At 33.8% G+C, this 25,827-nt stretch overlaps 3 protein-coding genes across 4 annotated transcripts in view; 1 reads left to right on the top strand and 2 right to left on the bottom strand.

Moving 5' to 3' along the window:
- Positions 1–25,827, bottom strand: part of LOC149481158 (uncharacterized) — a 273,145-nt gene that overhangs the window by 34,552 nt on the left and 212,766 nt on the right. The window lies entirely within an intron of this gene.
- Positions 678–5,450, bottom strand: LOC149481166 (uncharacterized). Its single transcript, XM_089705573.1, has one exon. It carries the CDS (start codon positions 2,634–2,636, stop codon positions 693–695), a length of 1,944 nt encoding a protein of 647 aa, XP_089561699.1. The 5' UTR covers positions 2,637–5,450; the 3' UTR covers positions 678–692.
- On the top strand, positions 3,437–23,575 carry Kaz-m1 (Kazal-type protease inhibitor m1). The gene is made up of 4 exons (XM_089706087.1): positions 3,437–3,488; positions 20,388–20,534; positions 22,748–22,954; positions 23,420–23,575. Exons 1-4 carry the CDS (start codon positions 3,437–3,439, stop codon positions 23,524–23,526), a joined length of 513 nt encoding a protein of 170 aa, XP_089562213.1. The 3' UTR covers positions 23,527–23,575.

Raw genomic sequence — 25,827 nt, 5'->3', positions numbered from 1 at the left:
TGCCTGATGATCTAGAGAGCCTCGTGGAAGCTCTCCGGCGGTGGCCGAGTCCCGAACCTCGCGAAGGAACGGAGCGAACTCGACTGACTGCAGCGACACGAACGTCGCGTTCACGTCTTATTGGACGTGTCACGTGGTTAGTGACCACGCGATGATTGGTTGTGCTCGTATGTAGGGAAGGATGAAGGAACACACCACAAACAATAAACGTTTAATTTCTACATTTACTATTTTAATTATATTGGCGTTACCATATCCACCCGCCCTAAATGGGTCACCATTTAAAACCAATCATAAGATACAGCGAAAAACTATGACTCTAGGATCGCATAATGCGCGCGGGTTGATAAAAGTCCTAAGAGCCACGGCGGTAATATAAATAACAAGTTCTATGGCTCTAGGAGCGCAAAATGCGAGCGGGATAATAAAAAATCCTAAAGGTCACGGCGGAAATATAACTAACAAATTCTATGACTCTAGGATCGCGTAATGCGAGCGGGTATATAAATTCCTAAAGTCACGGCGGTATTACAACTAACAAATTCTATGACTCTAGGATCGCGTAAAGCGAGCGGGGTATAAAAAGTTCCTAAAGTCACGGCGGTATTATAACTAAGAAATTATAAACGAAAGCGGTGCAAAAACTTAAAATTAAACTTAACTAACTGCGGCAATATACTAATGCGGTATAACTATTGTCTTGGAAGCGGACATAAACGAACGACCGGGCGAAGGTAAGTTCCCTTGGCGGTTCTAACTGTACAAACGCGCGCGACGTCGTCCTTTGAAGGATGTACTTTCTCTACGACGGCTAAAGGCCAGGTTAGGGGCGGTGTATTATCATTTATTACAACCACTACCGTTCCAAGAGTAATAGGTGTGGAAGGCGTATTCCATTTCTGCCTAACCTGCAAACCGTGTAAGTATTCCATTCTCCAATGTTTCCAAAACGACTGAACTAACTTGTCCAGTAGCGAATGCCTATCAAGCAAACTGACGTGATCAGATTTGACTTGCGGCGCGGGTAATGATAATAAAAGCGCGGTAATTAAAATAACACGAAACAAATGCGTTTTAATATACATATATTTAATATGATAATAATCAATGATCATGATAATTATGTGATCATTGCGCGGTGATATCACTGGATGCTTATGTGCATATTCCAGGGCGGAATCGCTTAGACGTCCGATGAGGATAAGTCTGTTGCGAATAAAAGGCTTCGAGCGGTTGAGAGCCTGCGAATAAAATTTATAAAAGAGTATATTATAATACTCCTCTGCAAAATATTTATTTTGCAGGGCGGGAATAATTTTATTCTCAGCGAAATTAGGTTCCTCTACGGTCATCATAACACCGCGGCGGGTTAATAATATAAGGAACCTATAAATATAAAATACACGACGCGACGAGACGCGAAGGGCGGTATCGTATAAAGCGCAATGCTTTATAGGCGAGCACACAGTGTGCGCTAATAATTTTCGTTCGGGAATGTCTGCAATAGACTCACCATCGAGACTCCTAAGAGGCCAATCAGATGGGTCCGAACGAGCCCACTGGGGTCCGTGGAACCACAGAGGGTGCGGTACGAGATTTTGTGGCGAAATGCCACGCGAAAGAATGTCAGCGGGAATTTCAATACCAGAAATATGGTAGAAGTTATCTGATGGGATTTTATACACGACTGTGGGAGCAACGAAGCCCATCATGTCCCACAGACGGGCGGTAATTGACAAGATGGAGTGCTTAGTGCACATCACATCGGCGGGAGCGGTAATTTTAAAATGAAAACAATCATCAACGGTAGACCAATGCAGACCAAGTAATTTATGTTGCACGGTCTTATCAAACTCCACCGCGGAGGGTAAAAGTTTGTGCGAAGCGGGAAGATTATCTAACACATTTTTGCTATTACTATTCCATTTAACTAGATCCCACTGAGCTCCCTTAAACAAATCGATGAGCTGCTGCGACGCGGAAACTGCTTCACATTCCGTGGGAATAGAGAAGGCGATATCATCCATATACAACGACGAAGATGCAATGCTACTCGCGAGCGGATATTTCGCGCCGTCATCTTCTACGAGCTGTCTTACCGTGCGCAGTGCATGATAAGGACTAGACTTGATGCCGAAGCAAACTCGATTAAATTGATAAAGAAACAGCGGATCCTGCGGGCTGAAACGATATAAAAAACATTGAAAACGACGATCAAACTCACGCACGAAAATCTGCAGAAATTGTTGGCGGCAATCGGCGGTCATGGCAATCGCGTGGAGACGAAAACCTAAAATTATTGTAAACAAATTGCCTTGTAAATTCGGCCCAACATGCAGAAGGTCATTCAATGAACGCTGGCTTCCAGAAGTTGGCATGCTAGCATCTAAAACCATGCGCAGCTTAGTCGACGATTTATCCTCGCGCAGAACAGCGTGATGCGGTATAATATAAGTAGGTGTAGGGTCACGCGGATCATACGGAGGCGCGGGTGAAATATAATTTTTCGTTAGATAATCTTTTATGACGTCATCATATGCCAACCTTAATTTAGGTGAAGCTTGAAGCTTTCTTTCGAGGCACATGAAACGTTTGCGGGCAATATTTAAATGAGTCACCGAGAGTGTAGCAATCATCCTTAAATGGAAGCGAAACGATATATCTGCCACTCACGGGGTCGCGGGTTGTAGTTAATTTATAATATTCTTCACATTCAACATCATCGGGATGTTGAACGGGCGGTGCGGTAGGAAGCTCCTCGAGCTCCCAGAAACGCCTGACTAATGAGTCAATAGCGGCGGTCTCTTGAACGTGACAACACGTCAAGGGCGGTTTATGTATGTTAGGTATGGTGGGTACTGAACCCATTATTACATAGCCTAACACCGTGCGCAATGCAGCGGGCGCCGACGAGTCACGAGATGCATGAACTACGTCGGGGAGAAGCAGATGAGGGAACAGAGAAGCACCGATTAATAAATCGATTTTATTTGGCGTACCAAAACTCTCATCTGCGAGCGGTAAATGCGAAATATGCGATAAGACAGAAGTGTCTATAACAGCGGTAGGTAGTAAATCCGTAACATGATCAACAACTAGCGGTGAAATATTAAAAGATATGTTGTTGTCAAGACGTGAATAAAATTTTATATTTACGGAATTACTATTTACAATTTTTTCTGAACCACCGAACCCCTTAATAATAGTACGTTCGGTTTTCTGCGGTTTAATACCTAAACGTTCACAACATTCATTCGTAATGAAGTGACTTTGCGAAGCGGAATCTAAAAGCGCGCGAATAACAAGCCGTTCGCCTTTACAATTATAAGATACGACTTCAGCGGTTGATAATAAAATAGTACATTGTTTATTCGCGGGCGCGTTGCATTGAAATGCGTTATCAGTATCAGCTGTATAGCTAGCGGTACATAGCGCAATGTCGGAGCGGACGCACTCGCCCGACGGCGGTGACGGCGCAGGCAACGGCGGTGTGCTGCGCGGCGGGGGGTGAGACGCAGGCGCGGGAATGGAAGATTCGCGTTTCAAATGTAACATCGTATGATGTTTTAATTTACAAATGCGGCAATTAGAATTAGACGAACAACTAGAAACTCGATGTTTTATACTGAGACAATTTATACACGCGTTTCTATCCTTTACGTATTTCAAACGTTCCTGCGGACTCATTTTATGAAAACTCGAACATTTATATAAATTTTGATGCGTAATATTTGTACAAAGACAACTATATGCGGAATCAGCGGTTGTTACGTAAGACTGATACTTAGGCGGAGCAGACGAGATATTATTTGAACTGCGGTTATAATTATTATACTTTCGAGGCGGTTTATTTATTCCCGAATTTGTGGAAGGATGAATGCGTTCTAATACCTTCGCACGAGTTTGAATAAATTGAACTAAATTATCAAAGGTAGGCATTTCACTACCAAACTTAGTCTCGAAAGCGCGAACAGTATCTGAGTCTAACTTCTTCAACGCGATATGAACAATCATTAAATCTGTAATATTATCTAACTTTATATTTTGTAAGGCGCGCACTGCGCTAATAAAGTTATCAGTAAATAAATCAAAGTTTGTTGCGGACGCACAATGCAAAGGTTTAAAATCAAACATTTGATTTAAATACGCGGAAACTAACATACGTTTATCATCATATTTATTTTTTAAAGTTTGTAAAATTAAATTATAATTTTCAGCGGAGGGGGTTATACCAGCTATAACAGTTGTGGCCTTCCCCGTTAATTTACCTAGTAAATAATATAAACGCTCGGCATCTGTAAGGCCGGGATTGTTGTGAACAATTGATTCAAAATTCGAAAGAAACAGCGGAAATGAGCGAATATCACCCGAAAATGGTACTAATTCGATAGGCGGTAATTTAGGCCTATTTTCATGCAAATTATTAATATCTCCGTGTGACGGACTTGGTTGCGAATATTGCGATTTAATTCTTATAACTCTGCTATATAAAGACTCGAATGCAACGAGGCTTTTATAATCAGGTTTCGCGGTAGGTGTTAATAATAATAAGCGAGTATTGTATTCGTCTAAACACTTTTCAAATCTTTCACGTAATGATTCTATCTGCGCGGACTCGTCAAGGAAACTTTCCATAAGCGAGGCGTTGTTATGAACGTTTAAAGACAAATCATACATTTGTTGCACCATTTCGAATATAACTTCGCGTTTAGCTAATAACATGGATAACTGCGAATCATTTATATCTTCCGAATCATTAACATCCGAAGCGTCACTATCAGGTAACTTAGTCATTTTCTTAGGCGGCATTTTTAATAACAAAAGTATATATTCAAACAGAGAATGTTACAATACAAGTTACAATAACAAGTAATACGACTAAATAAAGTAGGTCAGCGACGCAAGCGTAATATGAACCGAGTATGAATTTTCAATATGGTCGGATTATAACAGCGGATCGCGGAATGACCTAGATAACGTTATAAATTTCGAGCGCGGGTAGCGGATAAATAAATATGATGAAATATGTTCGATTTATAATGATTTTAGCGTTATAACTGCGGATAAACGATATGAATATAGTTTTAATTAACTATTTTAATAATAATATACGCGTAACTTAATGTTACGGGCGGAATAAAATATATTTTAAGCAAAAAATAATAGATGACGCAATGTCGATCTATGCGGTATATTATAGTTATTTCACAATGAATGTACTATTAAATCGCTTATTAGGGCCTACAATGAGTATCCTAATAAGGGCGGGTTTAAAATATATTTTATATGAATAGTAGAAGACGCATTGTCGTTCTATTATATGCGGTATATTAAATAGTATTTCGCATTGAAGATACTACTAATCGCTTATTAGGTCCTACACAATGAGTATCCTAATAAGGGCGGTGGAATCATCAGGTATTTATACGGAATGACCAAACAATGGTTACTATCCGGCTCGAAGGACCAATCAATGGTCGCGCCAATATAAAAATATACGTAAATATATTCTCGATATGAAAGTGGACTGTATTCAGATCTACGTGGTGTTAGCAAAGAGGGATAGACAGGATCATACGGCACATACCTCGTCGGAGGGAGTAGCGTCCAGAACACACGCGCCGCCACGCGGTCAGGGTCCTCCAGCTCGCGGCGGGCAAGAACGGCGTCCAGTCCCACACTCCACACAAACACACACGCGGCGGTGAGCGCGACCAAGGGCCGGGGCACGGGATACCCCGGTGGTGTTACAAGGGCACAATGCCTGATGATCTAGAGAGCCTCGTGGAAGCTCTCCGGCGGTGGCCGAGTCCCGAACCTCGCGAAGGAACGGAGCGAACTCGACTGACTGCAGCGACACGAACGTCGCGTTCACGTCTTATTGGACGTGTCACGTGGTTAGTGACCACGCGATGATTGGTTGTGCTCGTATGTAGGGAAGGATGAAGGAACACACCACAAACAATAAACGTTTAATTTCTACATTTACTATTTTAATTATATTGGCGTTACCAATAATATTACAGATTTAAAAATTGCGGGACGTAGCGTTTGTGGCGGTACCGGCCGCATGGGCGGGTCGCTAGTTAAAACTAAAGTAATAGACCGGGAGATACTGACACAAAATTTCGAGTCATTTGTAACAGGATGGCGGTTCTACAGGGGTCTTAGTACGCAATGACAAAAAGAAAACGATGGCGTGAACGCTAGTACCGGCGGCTTAGTCGCGTGGGCGTTAGTCGAACTCGTCGGAAAATAGCGAAAGTCAAACGATTTGTAACAGTATGGCACTTATTTTTCCTGTAAGTTTGAGGATCAACAAATATAAATACAAAATTTCAAAGATCTAAGTGTTGGAAATCCTCACTTATATAAATTAATAATAAATTAAGTTTTCAAGTATAACAGCACTTTTTCCCCCTACTAGAAGTATGGAAAATATAATAATGGTCACATTTTATCAAATACTCTCCAAAAATCCAAATGCAATACTGGTACAAAAAGTTTGGCAAAATAAAAATTTTTTGCAGATTTTCGGCGGTATGGCGACCATTTGGAATCGTCCGAAAAGTATGGCATGGCGATTTTCGTAAATGACTGCACGACGATAGTTACCTGTGCAAAAGTTAGCCTGGTACAAATGGTTGAATGATTGTTTTATTTAAATCAACACATTCGCGTCGGTATGGCGGGCTGTAAGTCACACCGGAAAAGTATGGCATGACACTACCGCCTACTACTTTTTTATGGGCTATCGGTAAATTCTAAAATTTTTGTGTTACAAATCGTTTGACTTTCGCTATTTTTCCGACGAGTTCGACAAACGCCCACGCGACTAAGACACCGGTACCAGCGTTCACACCATCATTTTTCTTTTTGTCATTGCGTACTAAGACCCCTGTAGAACCGCCATCCTTGTTACAAATGACTCGAAATTTTGTGTCAGTATCTCCCGGTCTATAAGCTCATAAATTTTCTTATAATAATATAATTTTTTTTTGAAGTTCCAAAAATGTTTATTTTTCGTTTGAGAAATACGAAATATAATATAAACTTTTATTGAGAACTTGAACTTGGGACATACGGGGAAAATGATTTGTTTACTCCAAAATTCCAAATATGTCGAGGTGTTTCAATTTTTTCTTCTAGTCATTTTAAACGTAGCGGCATGTTGTTTGATTATTAATTTTGTAACTTAAATACAGGATGTTGGTTTTATATTCTGATCTTACAGACGCGCTGACAAATTTAGTCCACCATTTCTAGTTTGGTCCACCAACTCTATTTACCAATATTAAAATGAATGGATCATCATCACATCATCAAAACTCAGATGTAATGGAAGATCACAATAACATAGAAAATTCAATGGGTGTTGAGAACTAAACAAACACAAGTAACAGAGACGCACAGAATAAAAAAAGAGGACGAAAACGATAATTCGTTGATGCTTTCCCTTTTCGACGTATTGTTAGGGTACATCACCAATCTGCAAAAAACAAAACTGATGATTCCCAATTGCTGATTAAAAATGAAAAACAAATAATCGACAACAGTGGTGAAAATTTGCTGATCACAATGAAACATCCTTCAGTGGTAGCAGATTTACTCATTTAAAATGTATCAGTGAACAGCGTAAAGGAGAGGAGGACAGGAAAACATTATGAATGTGGATGGTGGATTGTATACAGGGTGTAATCGATAAGTATGTGCAGGCGATTATGACGTTATTATTGCAGGTATCAAAAAACTTAAAACTGATATCGAAATTACTTTACCTAATGAGCAAAATGACAATAATAACTTTTTAAAAGTATAACGAGAAATATCTAAAAAATTTACTTTATACACTCTCATATCAAGAAGGGAAAATGGGACTAGTAGAAGTTAAATGTCTAATTCCGGCAAAAGACATGAATGCGGAAGATGCGGTTAAAAATAAAAAATTTAATATTTGAAATACAATGCAAAAAAATAACACTTTTGTCATAGATAAGAATCATGACTATTTTTTCCAAATTCAGGGACAACTAAACGTTGCAGAAGTAGAAGTCTGCTTATTTGCTGTTTGGACTGGAGTGAATCATGATCGTCTAATATTAATTTAGTGAGAAACGTCTTCCCAGTTCAAAATGGAGAAATAAACCATCCACGCGAAGACCGACATCCGCGCGGACGGAGTCACGGGCTGAAGCTAGTCAGAAATAAATATCTTTTGTTTTCATTTGCACATTTTTCTATTTTATAATTTTTTACACAAACATTACATTTTTTTTATTATATACAAAATTTGTTTATCCGTTTTATTAGTGAAACTGAACAACTTTCACTAAGAAACTTAGGTCTAAAAAAATGTAGAGAGTTATGCATTTTGTATGTAAAGCTTATTTTTTTTTTTATATTTCGTCCAAATTTATTTGTTAAAGTTGATCAGTTATATAAACATGAAGTTGAAGATATCAATAGAACGTATTCGCAAATTTTGTGTACTTATAAAAAGAATCAACTGGTGTAATTTTCACGAAAATTGTTTCAAATTGTCATTTTAGGTACTTATTACGAATATTAAATTATGCATACGAATGATTTAATTTATAAAAATTAAGTGGAGCAACTTTCCCTTAGTACATTTGTATTATTTACATATAGGATGACAGGATGCATTTGTTTGCACTACTAGACCAAGCCCTTAAGATAAACCGTCTTAGATATAAAGATAAATGAAGGTAATAAATTAAAACCTAGGTTTATAGTCCGAGTGACTTATTATTTTTATTGTCGACTATCACCTTGAATTTTTAATTAGTTCATTGTTATTCTATTTAATAGATTTTTTGCTCATCTGAGATCTACACTGCTTGTTATTTTATTATATTAATGCCTATTTAATGATATAAAATTATAAAGTAACATTATAAATCAATGTTCCCTCTTAATTTATATACCTATTTTGAATGAACTATTTCTGTGAAAATATCTAACGAATCGATGTTAAGTTAGTCGTATATTATTGATCTAAATAGCAAATCCCTTAATGAGCAATGATTACAGTTTTATAACCTACATGCGGTCATTACGAGCGTTAGGACACATTTAATATTATGTTTGACCAACTATTAAAAGAGACCACACATTTCTTATGATACCTATTGATTACGACGGTATTAATATTAATGTTTCTCCCAATGTAGATATTGAAACTATTTCTCTATTTACCTTTCGTAGGATACATGTACATGTAGGATAGAATTATATCATCAAAAATAATAGGTATTATACAATAACTTAGTTAATATTATGTAACAATAAAGTTGTAAGATGCTAAGAACTACATTACATTCTTGCATCCTTAGTCCTTACTTAATATTATAAATGCGAAAGTAACTCAGTCTGTCTGTCTGTTACGCTTTCCCGCTTAAACCTCTCAACCGATTTTGATGAAATTTGGCACAGACAATCTTTAGACCCTGAGAAAGAACATAGGCTACCTTTTATTGCGAAATATGTACCACGGGCGAAGCCGGGGTGGACCGCTAGTTATATGATATGTATGATCAAGAACTACTTACAAAATTGAGCTGTAAAAACATAATATATATATATATATTTGTTTTCGAACTCTAACCATCATCTTACGACTTTTAGATTTATTTGAAAAGGTCACAAATCTAAAGCGTGGGATTAAAATAAAAGTTTAGCAAGTTTGAATATGAAATAATTTAACGGCAATATACATTGCAATTTACCAGAGTTAATGTTGCAAGTAGCGTGGGATTGAAACACGTATAAGATACACAAAGTTATACGATTTTATTTCTCTAAACTTTGCCGTTAAAAGCCAATATCTTCTAATCGGGGAAGGGTAGATCGGTCTATTTTCTAAAGATCTAATATATTATAATACTTACGTACCTAGTTTAAAAAATGTAATATATATAATTTTTTAAACAATAATAAACATGATCTTGCATAATTTTGGATTGTTTGATTGTTTGTAGGTGATAAGCTCCAAAACTACAGGATCTACTTAAAATTCGTATTTACGTACGTACGTAGTTACTAGTTACATTATTTCTGTAATACCTACGAACTAAACCTTGTCAAGAAGACATTAACTATAAAGAATTTTTAAATTATGGTTTTAAAGGAATTCAATAACTGCGTATTTGCTAAGCGATTAGTGGCAGGTGAAATGAAAATCTTTTATGTCAGTTTAAAGCCGCAATAAAATTCAGCTTTAATCTATTTATAACCTCATTTCAACATGAAATCCTATTATTTGGCCATTTTACCATTTTATTTTCGTAAGAAAATTACATTTTTCAAATAAATATCTCATGAATTTAAAATCTTAGCAAAATACTCTGGATTAAACATACGATGATAAAGTATTGGGTAATTTTATTATTTGGTTTGGTACAAAATATATTTATCATCTTGAACACATTAACAGTTAAATAGAACGTTCTTTGAATTCTTGTAGAAATCGCATAGAAGATAATTGTATACCTATGTTTATAATTAAAAAAATCAAGACATTCGTACATAATCCAAATTCATAATCTATACGTGTACTATTATATATTCTGTGTCTATGTATAGAACTCGAGTAAAGGCCTAGTGTAAGCAGCACCTTAGTCTATTGTTGTACAATGTCCCCTTGAATATGTAACAGTTATCTCAGAGAGTGGTTCAGCTTTATGTTCAATTTTCAACGGTAAAGGCTAATCTTTCGGTTAACATAATGGCTTATTGAAAATGCTAGCTGGATGTAGAAGCATATTACCTACGTTGCATTTTTAGCTTATACGGTGCAAAGTTTTAGGATAACTGCAAGTAAAGGGTGCATGTTATTAATGGATACGGTCTACGGATAATAATTATTAACTACAATAAACTATGTATAGATAAAATTATTCATAAACTAAACATTCACACGACTATTAAATGTAGAGCCTCGGCTGAAAAAAGAGTATTTAAAATATCATCAACGAAGCAATTATTGTAATTGTTTATTCTCAGAATTATATAAGATAAGTCAGGAATAAAATTGCCTTTTATTTAAATACAGGTGAGAATAACATACTATATCAATTCAGTCGAAAAGAAAAATATTTTACGAAAGACAGGTTTATGAATCACAACATATTCAAATATTCAGAAGGAGATTGGCTCCCAATTCCCAATATCTGACATACATATTGTTATATATTATTTTAGTTAAATCATTCTCATTATATATTTAACTAGGTTTCCGCCCGCGGCTTCGCCCGCGCAGTCAAAGAAAAACCGCATAGTTCCCGTTCCCGTGGGATTTCCGGGATTGCGTCATTTTCCCGGGATAAAAAGTAGCCTATGTCCTTTCTCGGGTATCAAAATATCTCCATACCAAATTTCACGAAAATTGGTTCAGTAGTTTAGGCGTGATTGAGTAACAGACAGACAGACAGAGTTACTTTCGCATTTATAATATTAGTATGGATTCCAATGTTATATGTACGTACCCATAGTTTAAGTGGTCCCCTTAATAAGTTTTATTGGTAAAGTTCGACCACTGGAATTTGGAACAGCTGCGAATTTCTAATAAGAAGTTCAATTTCTGTCTATTGAATTGAAGTCTAATGAAGTCTCTTGGTGTTTTTCACATAAATTATAAACAGAATAATTTTAATGAAGGAATATAATGTTAAAATATTTTTAAGTGAGTCTAGAATAGTTATATTAGAATGAAATTATTTAAGAGCTTTAAAAGTGTAATGTTGTGTTACACAAGTTTTGTACAGAACTAGAATAAACTAGATTCAACAGCCAACAAAATTATAAATTATATGAAGGAATGTGGGTTGTAGTTTTCGTTTATGAAATACTAGCTTACCGCCCGCGGCTTCGCCCGCTTTGTCTAAGACCCAATAAATTATATACAAAAACCTTCCTCTTGAATCACTCTATCTATTAAAAAACCGCATCAAAATCCGTTGCGTAGTTTTAAAGATAAGCATACAAAGGGACATAGGGTCATACGTACCGAGAAAGCGACTTTGTTTTATACTATGTAATGATAATGAAGTGAACATAAAGAATATTTATTTATTAAATTGTCTTGGTACATATAGTATTTTATTGCAAGTGCAATTTGCGATTGGATATTTTATGTGTATTTGTTCGTTTGACAGTCTATACGTGGTCTAATCTTGGATAAAAAGCAATGATAATTTGATTTTGTATTGCTCGCCTTCTTTCATCTCCTTTACTTCAATCAAACTCTTCTCCTCTACTTCAAACTAACATTAATAACTATTGTTTGTAATCTAAGCTATTGTGTTTGTAATATAATTAGTGTATAAGTAATCTCCCCATGTCTAGACTCTTTGCCCCACTTACAACGTCCAACGACGTTATTCATATATTCATTTCACCCAGTGTTATATTAATTTGATGTCTCCTTATTTAGGACATTAGGACGTAAATGTTTAGCAAAGACCTATAAGCCTCTTATGTTTTACTAGCTGTGCGGAGCGGTTTTATCCGCATTGCTCCGCTCTTTTTTTTTTTTTTTTTTTTTTATCTCTCTTATTCGTCTTATTCGTCTGAGCGTGATATAGAGGTATAATCTATAAGCCTTCCTCGATAAATGGACTATCTAACAGTGAAATCATTTTTCGAATCGGAGTCGTGGTCGTTCCTGAGATTAACGCGTTTATGTAAACAAAAAATACGTGTGGCACTCGAGGACTGCCGCGGTAAAGCTATTGCATAGCATCGCATCGCTGTGCGGGATGGAGTGGGCGGTGTTAGGTTTTTTCGTTACGGAATTTTTACATTCGGTCGCCGCGCTCAAAGTCTGAGATAAAAGCTATGCAATAGCTTAAAAAACTTCAACTTTATGATATAAGTATAGACTATGTTTTATACTAGCTACGACACAGAATGTAATTGCATACCTACTTCTTCTCCTTACTTTTGTTATAACACTTTCATATCCATTAATATCAGATATAAATATTGCAGTCCTGTATAATACGAGTATGATAATCTACATGAATATGGAAAATATTCTTTGAAAAACAACGCCGCTCTTCATATTACGAACCCAGATTCATCTTATCTAAATTCATTCGCCAAACTCGTACAAATATTTGTAGCAGTCCTGTTGTTTGTGCTTGGTTCGGCTCAAACATGTCTTAATAAAGCAAAATGTGTGGTTTGCGTTAAGAGAGCTCTCACCGCCGATATGATACTATCTTTCAATTTGGAATATAATATTTTGTGTTCTAGGAAAATGGAGGAAAGAATTTGGAGCCTAATAAAGCTGATATTAGATTGATGAATTAGGTTTAATAAATAATTGTTTATTTGATTTTGTTTTAACGATTAAGGACGGTCTTACTTATAAAATGTTACCCATTCGCTAAGCAATGGATTAGATATTGCAATAACCTGTCTTGTTTTTATGAATGACGTTTCATGTGAGCAAGAGCAGGACACAGCTATGGTAGGAAATGGTTGAAATTTATCCATTGTTTAACTTTTTATAAGTAAGGCCGATAGTTTTTAATGTATGTGTTATAACTTTAGATGACTCTTGCTAAAAAATGCACTTAAAATAACACGTGAAAGGTGTCTATAATGTTTTATTTGGACTATAAAATAGGTTTCTCTTGACATGGGTCTGACTAACATCAGGTTAAACTAATAGCTCCTGTGCAATAAGACGTCGACGAAGTTTTATTGAACTTATAAACATTTAATCATTTTAAATTGATATTTAAAGAGACTCTACAGTATGCAAGGTAGGTTGAAACAATGTATATATACAGTGCCCCATTTATTAAAGCGTAGTGTACATTAAGTGCAGACATGTCCCCATAAAACCAACAGTTTAAGTCTTTTGCTAGGTCCCTTAACGAGATTTTTATGCCTCGATAAAAAGGGATAACCTCTAGTGGGGTCCAAGTATTTAGATACTTGAGTATGAAACTATTTTAAGGCTGAATTCATTATCAAATTTTGAATATAATTATCTAGAAAATGCCTTGTTAATTCCCTTTAAGTTAAATCCCCTGCTCTAGAAAGCCTGTTGAAGGAATATAATATTTCAATAGAGCACACCTTAATGCTTTTTACTTAGTTTATTTGCTTAATAACACCTTTTTTTTAAAGTTCCATGAAGTGTGTATTAAAGAAGATACCTATCAAACATAGGAAGTCATGAAGGATTGCTGAAAATGTTCGGAAAAATATTATTCGTAGATCAGCCGGGTACTTCGCAAGCAGATGAGATTAGTTTGGATTGTGAGCGTGAGTCATTGTACCTCAAATTTAGCATGATAAACAAGACCTTAAAATTTTTTTTGGTTTATACTATTTAGTATCTTCCTTTAATTCCGACTCTTTATAATTTATATAGTCCCTCCTATAAAAACGTAATTTATTTAACCCTACAGTAGTCGCGTGGTCTACACGTGTAATCCAGTGATACATATCACCCACTGTTGTATTAATTTGACGTCTCTTATTTAAAAAATAAGTAAGATAATATAAAAAGCTCTATGGCTTTTGCATGGTAGATAATATTTAAATTCCCTGGACCTTTTTCCTGGTTTCTGACAGCTATTAAATTACTTCTGAAATTCCTTGACATTTTTGTCGCTGGAAGGACACTGCTTAGAGTTAATAAATATATTTTAGATTGATTTTAATCTGTATTTTAATCCTAGCTGTTAATTTACTAAATCCTATAGCATTAAGGTTATGTTATCTCTTATTTTAGGAAGTTTAATCCATATCAATGCAGCTGTTTTGGGTTTAAATAGTAACAAACCAACACTCCAGTAATATGCATTATGTGTTTTCCATTAAATGTAATAAAAAAAGTGTTGCGCCTGTGCCATATTTTAACAAATTTTGGCTCTGGAATATTTCCTAAATTTTATAAACTTCTTTATATACCTCTAAACGAAAAGGGTGTTCTGTCAGAACTATAATTTATTGGAGGCAGCATAAATAATATCCAAATAAAAAAAAAAATATTTAATAAGCAACCTGAACGAAATAAAAATAATTTGGAAAATCCAAAAGTGCACGCCTCATAATTTTTTTTTAATAAATATTTATTAATTATTATTTTTGTTTATTTAATAACAATTAAACCACATCGAATCAGACCCTGAAAAATGAAAGGGTTCTATTCCTGAGCATACTCAAGCGTAAGAGAAAAAAAAAGACTCGATTAGTAAAGTATTTCGGTCGCTATCGTGTTAACAAGAAAAAGGATCCGCACATACAGACACACGGACGTCCAAGACAGAACTTTTTTAAACTGTTTTTTTACTAGTTTAAATAACAAAAATGACATCAAAAATATCATGAACGTTAAAAATAGTGTTTTTTCTTAATATGTGTGTGTATGTATTATCTTACAAGTGCAATGCATGATACATAAAGACATTTTAAGTTTGAAAAATCAGATGTTTTGCGCGAAGTGACAGTAGTACCCACCTCAACGCTTCGCTTATGAGGCGTGCAAAATGTCCATGACAAGTAAGGTGATAAGTTTAGATATCTTATCAATAAATAGATGAAGTTTATACATATTTTTATTTTACATTAGTAAACAACCAATAAATTACAAAATATTCGTCAAGGAAATATTTCCCTACTATTATAAATGCAGGTCCTTTTGTCCGTCTGTTTCTTATTCACAACTAAACCATTGAACTGAAATTTGGTACAGATATTTTGAGACCTGAGAAAATAAAATAGGTAAATATTAGGAAGTTTTTTTTCCCGGAAATCTGTCGGTACTGAAAATTATGTCTACTTTCTTTTGACCTTGCGGGCGAAGCTGCGGGCGGAAGCCTAGTATCAAATAATAATGTACTCAATAGTACTGTAAAACTATAATGACAAGTATGACACTTCATATTTCAGCTGCAACAAAAGCTCTTATAATTTAAATAAATCTCTCGACTACAAATTCTGCATAATACATTGCACCTGACTAACAAAGCCAGCCAATAAATTCAGTCCGTAATTGAGGGAATCCATAATAACTTTGTAACATTATGTCACGAGGTATGAGATCTATAGTTGTGGTGGGAGTATGAGGTGCTAATTGAATCACACAGCCTCTTAAGATGTAAAGGAACTTTCCTATACAGGGTGTCCCGCCGTTAATACTTAAAAATAAACTTTATAAAGTTTTGCACACGCTTATTACGTAAAAAAGAGCGTGTATTCCGAGCACACGTATGAGAAGTGAAACTTCTGTGGCAAGATTCAAAGATACCAAAATCGTCGCCTTACTACATGACGTGACAGTATTGCCATGACGCGACCATTAAATTTTATTCTCAAAGCATCTAAAGAAGTTTCAGTTCAAGAATAATAATTAAACAAGAATATGACGAAAAATATTTCATCATTTTTTTTTTACTTTATGTTTGGAATAAGCATAGACTTTAAGAAGTTAGCTTCGTGCAGCCGTGGCTGGCATATTATACGTTTTTATAATAACGTTTATGTAACACCCTATATTTTAGGGAGTTTCCGTAGATAATTGTGGGCGAAGAAGTTATTTTGAGAGGTCTCTCTTTTGATTTTCACGTAGATACTTACCTATAATAGGAATTCCTTTTTATTGGCATGATTGTTCTTTTATATTTATAAAGAAAGGTTGTAATGGATAAAAATCATTTATAAATAAATATATAAGGATCGAATCAGGTAGAACCTTAAAAAAAACACATTCTTCCTAAACTGTTTTGAGGATTTTATACTAGAACAAATTGGAGATTTAAATATACCTATTTTAAAGACTGTTTACTCCCAAAGGTTTAGGTATATTGATGTAAACAAACAGCAAGTAACTACGAAAAGATAGCTACAAAATAGAAAAGAGGCACATTATGCCCTCGTTTACGCATTTCTGCATGTCATGGTACCTTCATCATTTAGTATTTACTGCACGAACTAGTTAACAATGGAAGCAACTCTTTTGTGGGCTTTTCCCTGAAAATATTTTGTTAATATCGTCTTTCCTCTTGCTCAACATAAACATTTATTATCTATACTAATATTATAAAGCTGAAGAGATTGTTTGTTTGTTTGTTTGAACGCGCTAATCTCAGGAACTACTAGTCCGATTTGAAAAATTCTTTCGGTGTTAGATAGCCCATTCCTCGAGGAAGGCTATATATAGGCTATCTGAAGTCACTACAAACAATGAATTCGCCAATTAATATTCTTACTAAGTACAACTTTACTCCATAGACGCGATTGTGCAAAAATTAAAAAAAATCACTACCTATATTTTAATTTTAACTGGTAGGTACTAGAGTCGGTGAATGAAAATATTGCGAGGAATCTGGAATGTCCAATGTTGTATTGCAAACAAAAATATTAGCTGATGGTGATGATGATGATCCTGTGTAAAGAAGTAATAATATTTCATTATGAAATAATTGAAAAGAGTACTGTAGATAATAGTACCTATAGTACCAATATATTTACGTGGATAACATAATCTTATATATAAAAACTAGCGGTTAGCCCCGGCTTCGCCCGTGGTACATATGAAAAATAGATGTTGGCCGATTCTCAGACTTACCCGATATGCATTGAAAATTTCATGAGAATCGGTCCACCCGTTTCGGAGGAGTATGCAGACTAACATTGTGACACGAGAATCTTTATATATAAAAATGAATCGCAAAATGTGTTGGTAAGCGCATAACTCGAGAACGGGTGGACCGATTTCGATAATTCTTTTTTATTATATTCCTTGAAGTACGAGGATGGTTTTTATGTAGAGAAAACGTAAATATGTACCACGGGCGAAGCCGGGGCGGACCGCTAGTCTTATATATAAAAATGAATCGCAAAATGTGTTGGTAAGCGTATAACTCGAGAACGGCTGAACCGATTTCGATAATTCTTTTTTTATTCTATTCCTTGAAGTACGAGGATGGTTTTTATGTAGAGAAAACGTAAATATGTACCACGGGCGAAGCCGGGGCGGACCGCTAGTTTTATATATAAGATGAATCGCAAAATGTGTTGGTAAGCGCATAACTCGAGAACGGCTGAACCGATTTCGATAATTCTTTTTTTATTATATTCCTTGAAGTACGAGGATGGTTTTTATGTAGAGAAAACGTAAATATGTACCACGGGCGAAGTCGGGGCGGACCGCTAGTAATTCATACAAATAACAAATTAATTATCTTCCCGAGACCTTTCAAACACTCTTATAAAGAAACGTTGTAATAAATGGATTCATTACAATCAGCTTATTACATTTTCTATTAAAATAACCCCGCATTTATTAAAGGAAAGATTTCCTACAGATGTTCTATTTTAAAGATTCCGCATAGAAGATAAATAAGTGTCTTCAATCTATTCAAGAATAAAATCTAAGAATCTAATTATTTTAACAATGTTTAGACTAATTATTTAATAAAGTGTTTTAGATGAAGCGTTTCTTATTATAAGTTATAGAAAATAATAATTAGCGAGATTAATCATTATTTATTATCTGATCGAAAATAGAAACACAAGATAATTATTTCAAACATTTTGCTATTTTAAACGAAGAATTATGTCAAGAATTATTTTTCAATAATAAAATTCTGAGAAAATTTTATATTTAGACGACAAGTAACGTATAACCGTGTAACCTTTGATTACACGAATCGTAAAATTAAATATTTTTTTGATCAATTATTTTCTTTGAATTAAAAAGAAATTATTTCCTGTACAATGATTTGTACTTTTACATTAATATTTGCATGTAAGTATTATTTATTTTCTTTGAAAGTGAACACCTATGTACATACAATTAATATTGGAAATCGATTTTATCTGCTACTAAATTTCCGCCCGCAGCTTCGTCCGCGTTTTCAAAGAGAAACCCGCGTAGTTTCCGTTTCTGTGGGATTTCCGGGATAGAAAGTAGCCGTAGTAGTAGTCTTCTTAATCTGGGTCTTCAGGGACCTTAATAAGTAACATATTATTATATTATAATTGGGCAAGATGGAGCATATTTTTTAACGCACGGTATTATTATTTTTTGGCATTCTAATCTAGCTCGAGTAGTTCCAATCGTGAACGTACCCGCACGCTTATAATACAAACATACATCCATACATTCTTATAATTAACTTTAACATACTAGTAGCATATATATAAAATTATGTAGTTGCATTAAATCAGCACACAGACATTGCTTGAATTGAAGCAAGGAATGCTTTTAAGCTGATTAAATTATATAATTAAATTATAAAGTGCTTCTAAAGCAACAAGCTTTCCACCTACGACTTTTGCGCATGCTTTAATATCGAGCGACAGCTGTAAAAATCTCGATACAAAATGTCTACTTTTTAATCCACTTCAAGTTTTATTTCGCTTATTTTGTTACGTTTTAACGAAATTCTTTTTAATTGCTCATTCAGCTGTTCAGGCGTGATAATGTAATAGACAAAGTTATAAATAACTAGCTAGACCCTGCTTCAGCTGAGTGGACTTTGCTTTTGTCAGTTTTTTTTTAATTATTAAAATTTTAAGTTATTATCCTGATCCAATATTTGTAGATAACTAACCTGACTTTTTTTTAAATGTGTTTATAATTGTAAACGATACCTATTACCACAGATAATATAAAACTGTATTAGTACCTTGCATATGTAGGCAAGCAAAATAAGCACTAGATGCATGTGCTTATTTTTCCATGAGCGTGTTTTTTATGAACGAGGAAAACTAGTATAGAAAACTAACATCTCTGATGGATTAGCTATATAAGTTATAATGTAATTTAAAATCAGCATTCATTTTATCTTATAATTAATTGATAACCGAGGCTTCCTTACAAATATTTGCTTAGGTCTAATGTTCGCATTTGTTATAATTATTGGTAATTGTTTTATCAGCTTTGCACTCTGGTAAAATTTGCTTATGGTAAAATAACGTGGTTATTCATTATCTATATCTCGAATTTGTACATAAAATTTAACTTGAGTTGAGTCCAGGAAATATTCATAAGAATGGAGTTGTCCTTGACCGAAGATATCGCGTAAGATTTTTAAATTTCTGATTGGTAACAAAAATGACAGAAATAGGTCGTTTCATTAGAACAATGAAATTTAAAAAAGATTTTTGCAACGGATTCCATAAATATTTGCGCTGCTTTTCATAATAAAATTGATCAGATTAAAATTCCTTTGTTTTTATTAAATAATTTTAATTTTCATAATTAATAAATTAATAATTTGTTGCTCAAGTTTTATAAAGCCTATGCTTCTACTGTAAAATGCTGAGTGGCAATCCTTTTAGCACGTAGTTAAATTAAGTTATTTTTAAGTAGTTCGTTAATCTTTATTTCTTTTTTTCAGTTATTTATATCACAGAGGGTAAAAAATGTGCAATAATTTGTCCTAACGAAGGAGAAATGATATGCGCTTTCGATATACAGAATAATACGTATAAAATGTTTCCAAGTAGTTGTGCTATGACTGGATATGCGCAGTGTCATGAAACCCGTAAGTAACAAGTAGATAATATTCACTTATAATACCACAAGAGCTTCAAAATTATCGGGTATTTTCCGATAGGTTCGTTGCAAACAAATGAAGGAGTCAAGGTTAAAAAATCACGAGCGCGAAGCGCGAGTGATTTTTCCTGAAAAACTTGACGACTTTATTTGTTTGCAGGGAACCTTGAGGGAAATGCCAGATAATTTTGAAGCTCGTGTGGTATTCGGGAGATTATTTTTCCGTCCCAAATGTCGGCAAATAATTTCACAATTGAATTGAACCTGTCAGTTTGACGTCAACGACCAGAGAAAATTTTCAAAAAATTATCAGTATAATACCATGTAGGTCGTACCACGTGACGTCGAATGGTGCAATTCTATTGGTCGATATTTGGGTCGGAAAAATAATCATTTATATCTACTGCCAGTAATATTTTTCCCGAAAAAGTTGAACTACCTTTTTCCCTCCTTTTTTAATCTCTAGGCATAGGCCATACTGTGTGAATTTCGCACATAAGAAAGAATAGTTCTTTTAAAAGAAAAATATATAGATGCGCGGACAAGGATGTATACTTTTAAACCGACTTCAAAAAAAAGGAGGAGGTTTTCAATTCGGACGGTATATTTTTTAACTTTTCCGGTTTGCAGAAACAAGATAACATCTACAGGGTCATCTAATTATTGAATTATATAACAAATATTACATTATTCTCTCCACAATAATAATTTTAAATGTAAATTCATCAAATATTGACCACTGGTTAGGAAAATTTTGCTTCATTGAATCATGAGTGTCATCAGCAGAAATGTGACGAAAATAGGGTGAATGTAATCCAATAAGCGGATTTACTGTCGAGATTTTGTTATTTGAGAGATAAATAATCTGACCTACCATGACGTCACTTTCTCTATCTTATCAATAAAAACAAACAAATGAAAATCACAGTTACTTATTGATTCTTGAATTGTTATAAAAAAAATGTGTGCGTGTAGGTACTAGTGTACACACGTAAAAAGTGAAACTTCTTTATGACTTTATTTTTCAAAAAATAATTTACTATATGCAACATTACAGAAATATGTCAAATCACACTTAGTAGGGATAAGAAAAAGATGGCGCGTAACGGAAAAATGTCACGCGTAACAAAAAAATGTTACACTAAATTTTTTTCCAACTCCGATAAAGAAGTTTCACTTCAAAAAAATTTAGATGAGAAGCGTGAATTTAGATATAAAAAATATGGCCAATTTACAATACTTACTATTTTTTTACAATTGAATAAATAGAAGAAAGTCATTTTTATTCGAGATTGCCCAATGCCCAATCCATAAAGCCGAATTAAATAAAGGTTTTGTAGGAATACTATAAATAATATTATTAAAGAGTTCTATCTTCTTCTTACTCTTTCAAAATAAATAAATTTAGTTAGAACCAATAAAAATATTTACTTATAATTCTTGTAAAACGTTTCTTTTTATAGCGAAAATATTATTTAGGTTATTGAAATAATAATCGTATAAAATTACTACCCCAGACATTGATCTCTGAGAGAATTTTTTTTATTTATTTTTTGATGCTTAGATATTAATTTTGAAGCTGGATAATAATTTATAGATACCACGTTTTCCTCAATTATCGTTATATTAAATCATGGCAGCAAACACGGCGATATTAAAATCCTGCTTGTCAGTGATTGATACATCTGCCAACCAAAAGCATTAATGCGAACAAAGTAAAACTGATTGAATTTTATTCACTGTTACATTTTATTTATTTAACGTCGCTTTTAGCTGTAATCCCTTTGTAAAGATCAATAAATTGTAACAGAACTGCAATTGTGTTTCATTTTAGAGCAGGATTAACTTTTTTGTAAATGTTTTGAAAAAGCTTTTGTATGGATGCAATCAATTTAATCGGATCTTTCAACATGTTCTATGTTTTAGTGATGTTTGATTTTATTTGATAAAAGGGATTTTACACGCAGATGAATGTGAACGGGTTAAATTATTTATCCTATCTCCATTTTTTATTTATTCACATGACTTTATTTACTCGTATATCCATTTAAATATGTTTGTGTTTGTTTTTTTATGCTGTTATTAATTCACATAAAATATAGATGTTTAAGGACATTACGTTAAGCATAATTAACTATATTAATATACCTAAAGAAATATAGGTATAGAAAATATTTCTTTCAATAATTAAAATTTTTACAGAGTTAGTCAAAACACCAATAATATTTTGTATCAAAGACCATTTCCAAGGACACAGAAGGATGTATGGAGAGTCTTGTCCCGTATTCTGTCCGAGCCACTACAGTCCTGTTTGTGGAGCTTCGAAGTATAGGAGTTATATTTATAGAACCTTTAATAATGGATGCTATCTTGATATGATTAATTGTAGAGGAGATGATGATTTCAGTGGTAAGATTAAATTAAATTTATTTGAAAGAATGTAGTTACAAATATAGATATTATGATTATAATATTATGTGGCTACTACATTAAACCCATTGATTGGGTGTGCAAATACCTATTAAAAAAGAAATTACCTACTTTATGTTATTTGTAAAAATATTTAAGTTGTTTATAGTTTCTTTTTTTAGTTTATAAAAAGGAGATTTAATTGGTCCGACAGGTTTACCTAACAATTAATGAATATAATATATAATATATAATTATATAACATTTATAAAAAGAAAGGTATACTCGTAAACACGTCATCTTCATCATATTGACCTTGGGAGTATTTATAGAACTTTCTTCTAACTTTAGTGTTCAATAGGTGAACGTATTAAGGCTTTATAGAATTTTCCTAAAAGTCCTGAGTAGATAACAACTAGGCTATTCCGTGTCCCTTACACAAATCTAATACCGATATCTTTTTAGGTTATGTGGAAGTTCCTTTGAGCTTCTGCCAACGTCACCTCATGAAGAATATCTTCAAAGAAAAGCTCGTCATCTCCAATGTATATGATTATAAAGATTACGATTAGGTAGCACAATTTTTAGTAAACTTCTTGGATAAAATATATTGGGTTTTATTTTGCTTATTAGACTTTTTGATATATAGCAAATAGTCTTAAGCCAAACAATAGAACCTGAACATCATAGGAAAAGTTTGTGTTAAGCCATTCTTATCGCGATGAGTCTTATTTATACCCAAAATAAATTGTCAAAACTTCATGAAAATGTTGTTAAAATTTCCATTAAACAATCGTGATACTTTTGAATTTGTCATTGTTCAATTTACACGAGTAAAATTTATATCATCCCTTTCCGCATGACTGAAGTGACAATAATTAAACTGAAAACAATATTCCTCATTATTACTTACCCTCATTTTGAAGTTTTATCCACGTGTAGGTACTGTGGATTATGATTAAACTCGTAATTATTGAATTTCATTAAAGCGTGAGATTTTAATGCGTTTCTGACATTTTGGTTCGTAAATAAAAATTGATTGTGTGATGGTATGCATTGTGGGGATTAAAGCATCGATCAATTTGGGTACTTTAACAATTCTTTGATGTCGCCTGGTAACTGAATTGGTAATGTGATTAACTTTCTCTTTATTTACTTTCACAATTCACTAATAATAATTACAGGATGCATGCACCATTTAATTTTCCTCATATCTATAAAAATAATTGGGATTCTCGCTTTTATTTTTAATTTTATACTAACATACATCATTAAAAAAAAAACTGTTTGAGTGCTTCGAATTATATCAATATTTTTTTCTTAGAATTGGTGTCACGTTTGTACCTGGACGTGATATTCTAAGAATTTCCACATCCTTATATAATATATGTAAGCTTAGTTTTATTAATCCAGGTCTTAAACAAATTGGCCTTTAAAATTCGTTGAACTATGATTCCTTACGTATAATTTACTGACGGTGACAAATTGTAAATGTGTATTTTACGTCAATCACGCCGTAATATTTCGAATTCAAAGGTCAAGAAAAATATATTTTTTGAATAAGTTATAGGTTCAGAATTTATAAATGATTTAAAAGATTTCGGCATCCTTATGGTATTTAAAATTTAACAATAAAACAGTGAGGTTCTGGAAAAATTATAATAATGTCTAAAAATAGCGTTTTATATCTCATTTTCCCTACCTTACATCGTCTTTTCCTATAAAAAACCAAATACCCATACTTATTGATTTGATCCGAATAATTTGCTTCATTGACTTCTATGAATACGACCACAGGGCATGTACTATTACCAATTATTGACAGAGGTTTCTCGCTTCGTCGGAGAGTCTCTATAAATTATAATATAGTACCTAATGTGTGTAATGATGTGCTATACGATTTTGTATGTAATTGTTTGATATTCATAATATATTTATTTACTACTTACGAAAATTTTGCACAAAGCAAAAAAGACAGATAACCTGGTAGGAAAGAAAATTTAAGAAGTTTAAGGGATAGCGCAAAAAAGAAAAAGAAGTGTTCTAGAATATCATCGTGATTCCGTGTTCTAGAATATTCTATTCAAAGTAAATAATATGATTGTCCGTAAATCGACCCAATGTCAAGTTAGTTCAAGCGAATATTGTTTAATCACCCGGATCATAATCAAAGTCTGATAGATGGCCTGAAAATTAATTACTATTATATTGCTATAAGCTGTTCGTATAGAATTATAACAGAACATATTTTAAACTTTGTGTTACGAAAACTTCCATGTAACTACGTCTCACTTATGAAGGTATTTTGTTCACAATTTCAACCAAATTGCTTAGAAAATGGTTCAACATAGCGTTGTCAGTATCTACCCGATTATCGCTGAATTTTCAAACGTTGAATGAGGTCTTAAGTTTTAAGGAGCAATCTCGATGGGCATCTAAATCTTGGCACGTCGTTATATTTTCTTTTTAGAAGGACGGTTTTGGCACGTACCCTCTTGAATTGAGAAATAGGTTAGTATCGGTCTCCCTTTCAAAATTTTTGCTTTGATATAAAAATTGTAAATGATATGTTTTTTAAAGTATGAATATTAGTTCCCGTGAAGATATAAATTTAGTTCATAGATCCGATCACTACTTTTTAGCGCATATTTTCGGTTTTTAATTAATATTATTCGGATAATGTTTATAAACGTAACATTCGTATTAAACACTTGACCGTAATTTGAAGCTTACTTCATTGAGAAGGCACCTAGCTTTTTCCGCCTATTTTTCCCTCTCTTTCCGTTGTACGTATGCTATCTCTCTCGCACACCTCCCCACCAGGTGGCGGGGCGCACGATAATGTGCGGGCGCTGGATATTTTTCATTGGCGT

The sequence above is a fragment of the Colias philodice genome, chromosome 17 (assembly GCF_061535455.1).
Source record: "Colias philodice isolate Cphi_HAF_F1 chromosome 17, ilColPhil1 Martin Lab GWU primary, whole genome shotgun sequence".
NCBI classification, from domain to species: Eukaryota; Metazoa; Arthropoda; class Insecta; order Lepidoptera; family Pieridae; genus Colias; species Colias philodice.
This window is presented reverse-complemented; position numbering and strand designations above follow the sequence as displayed.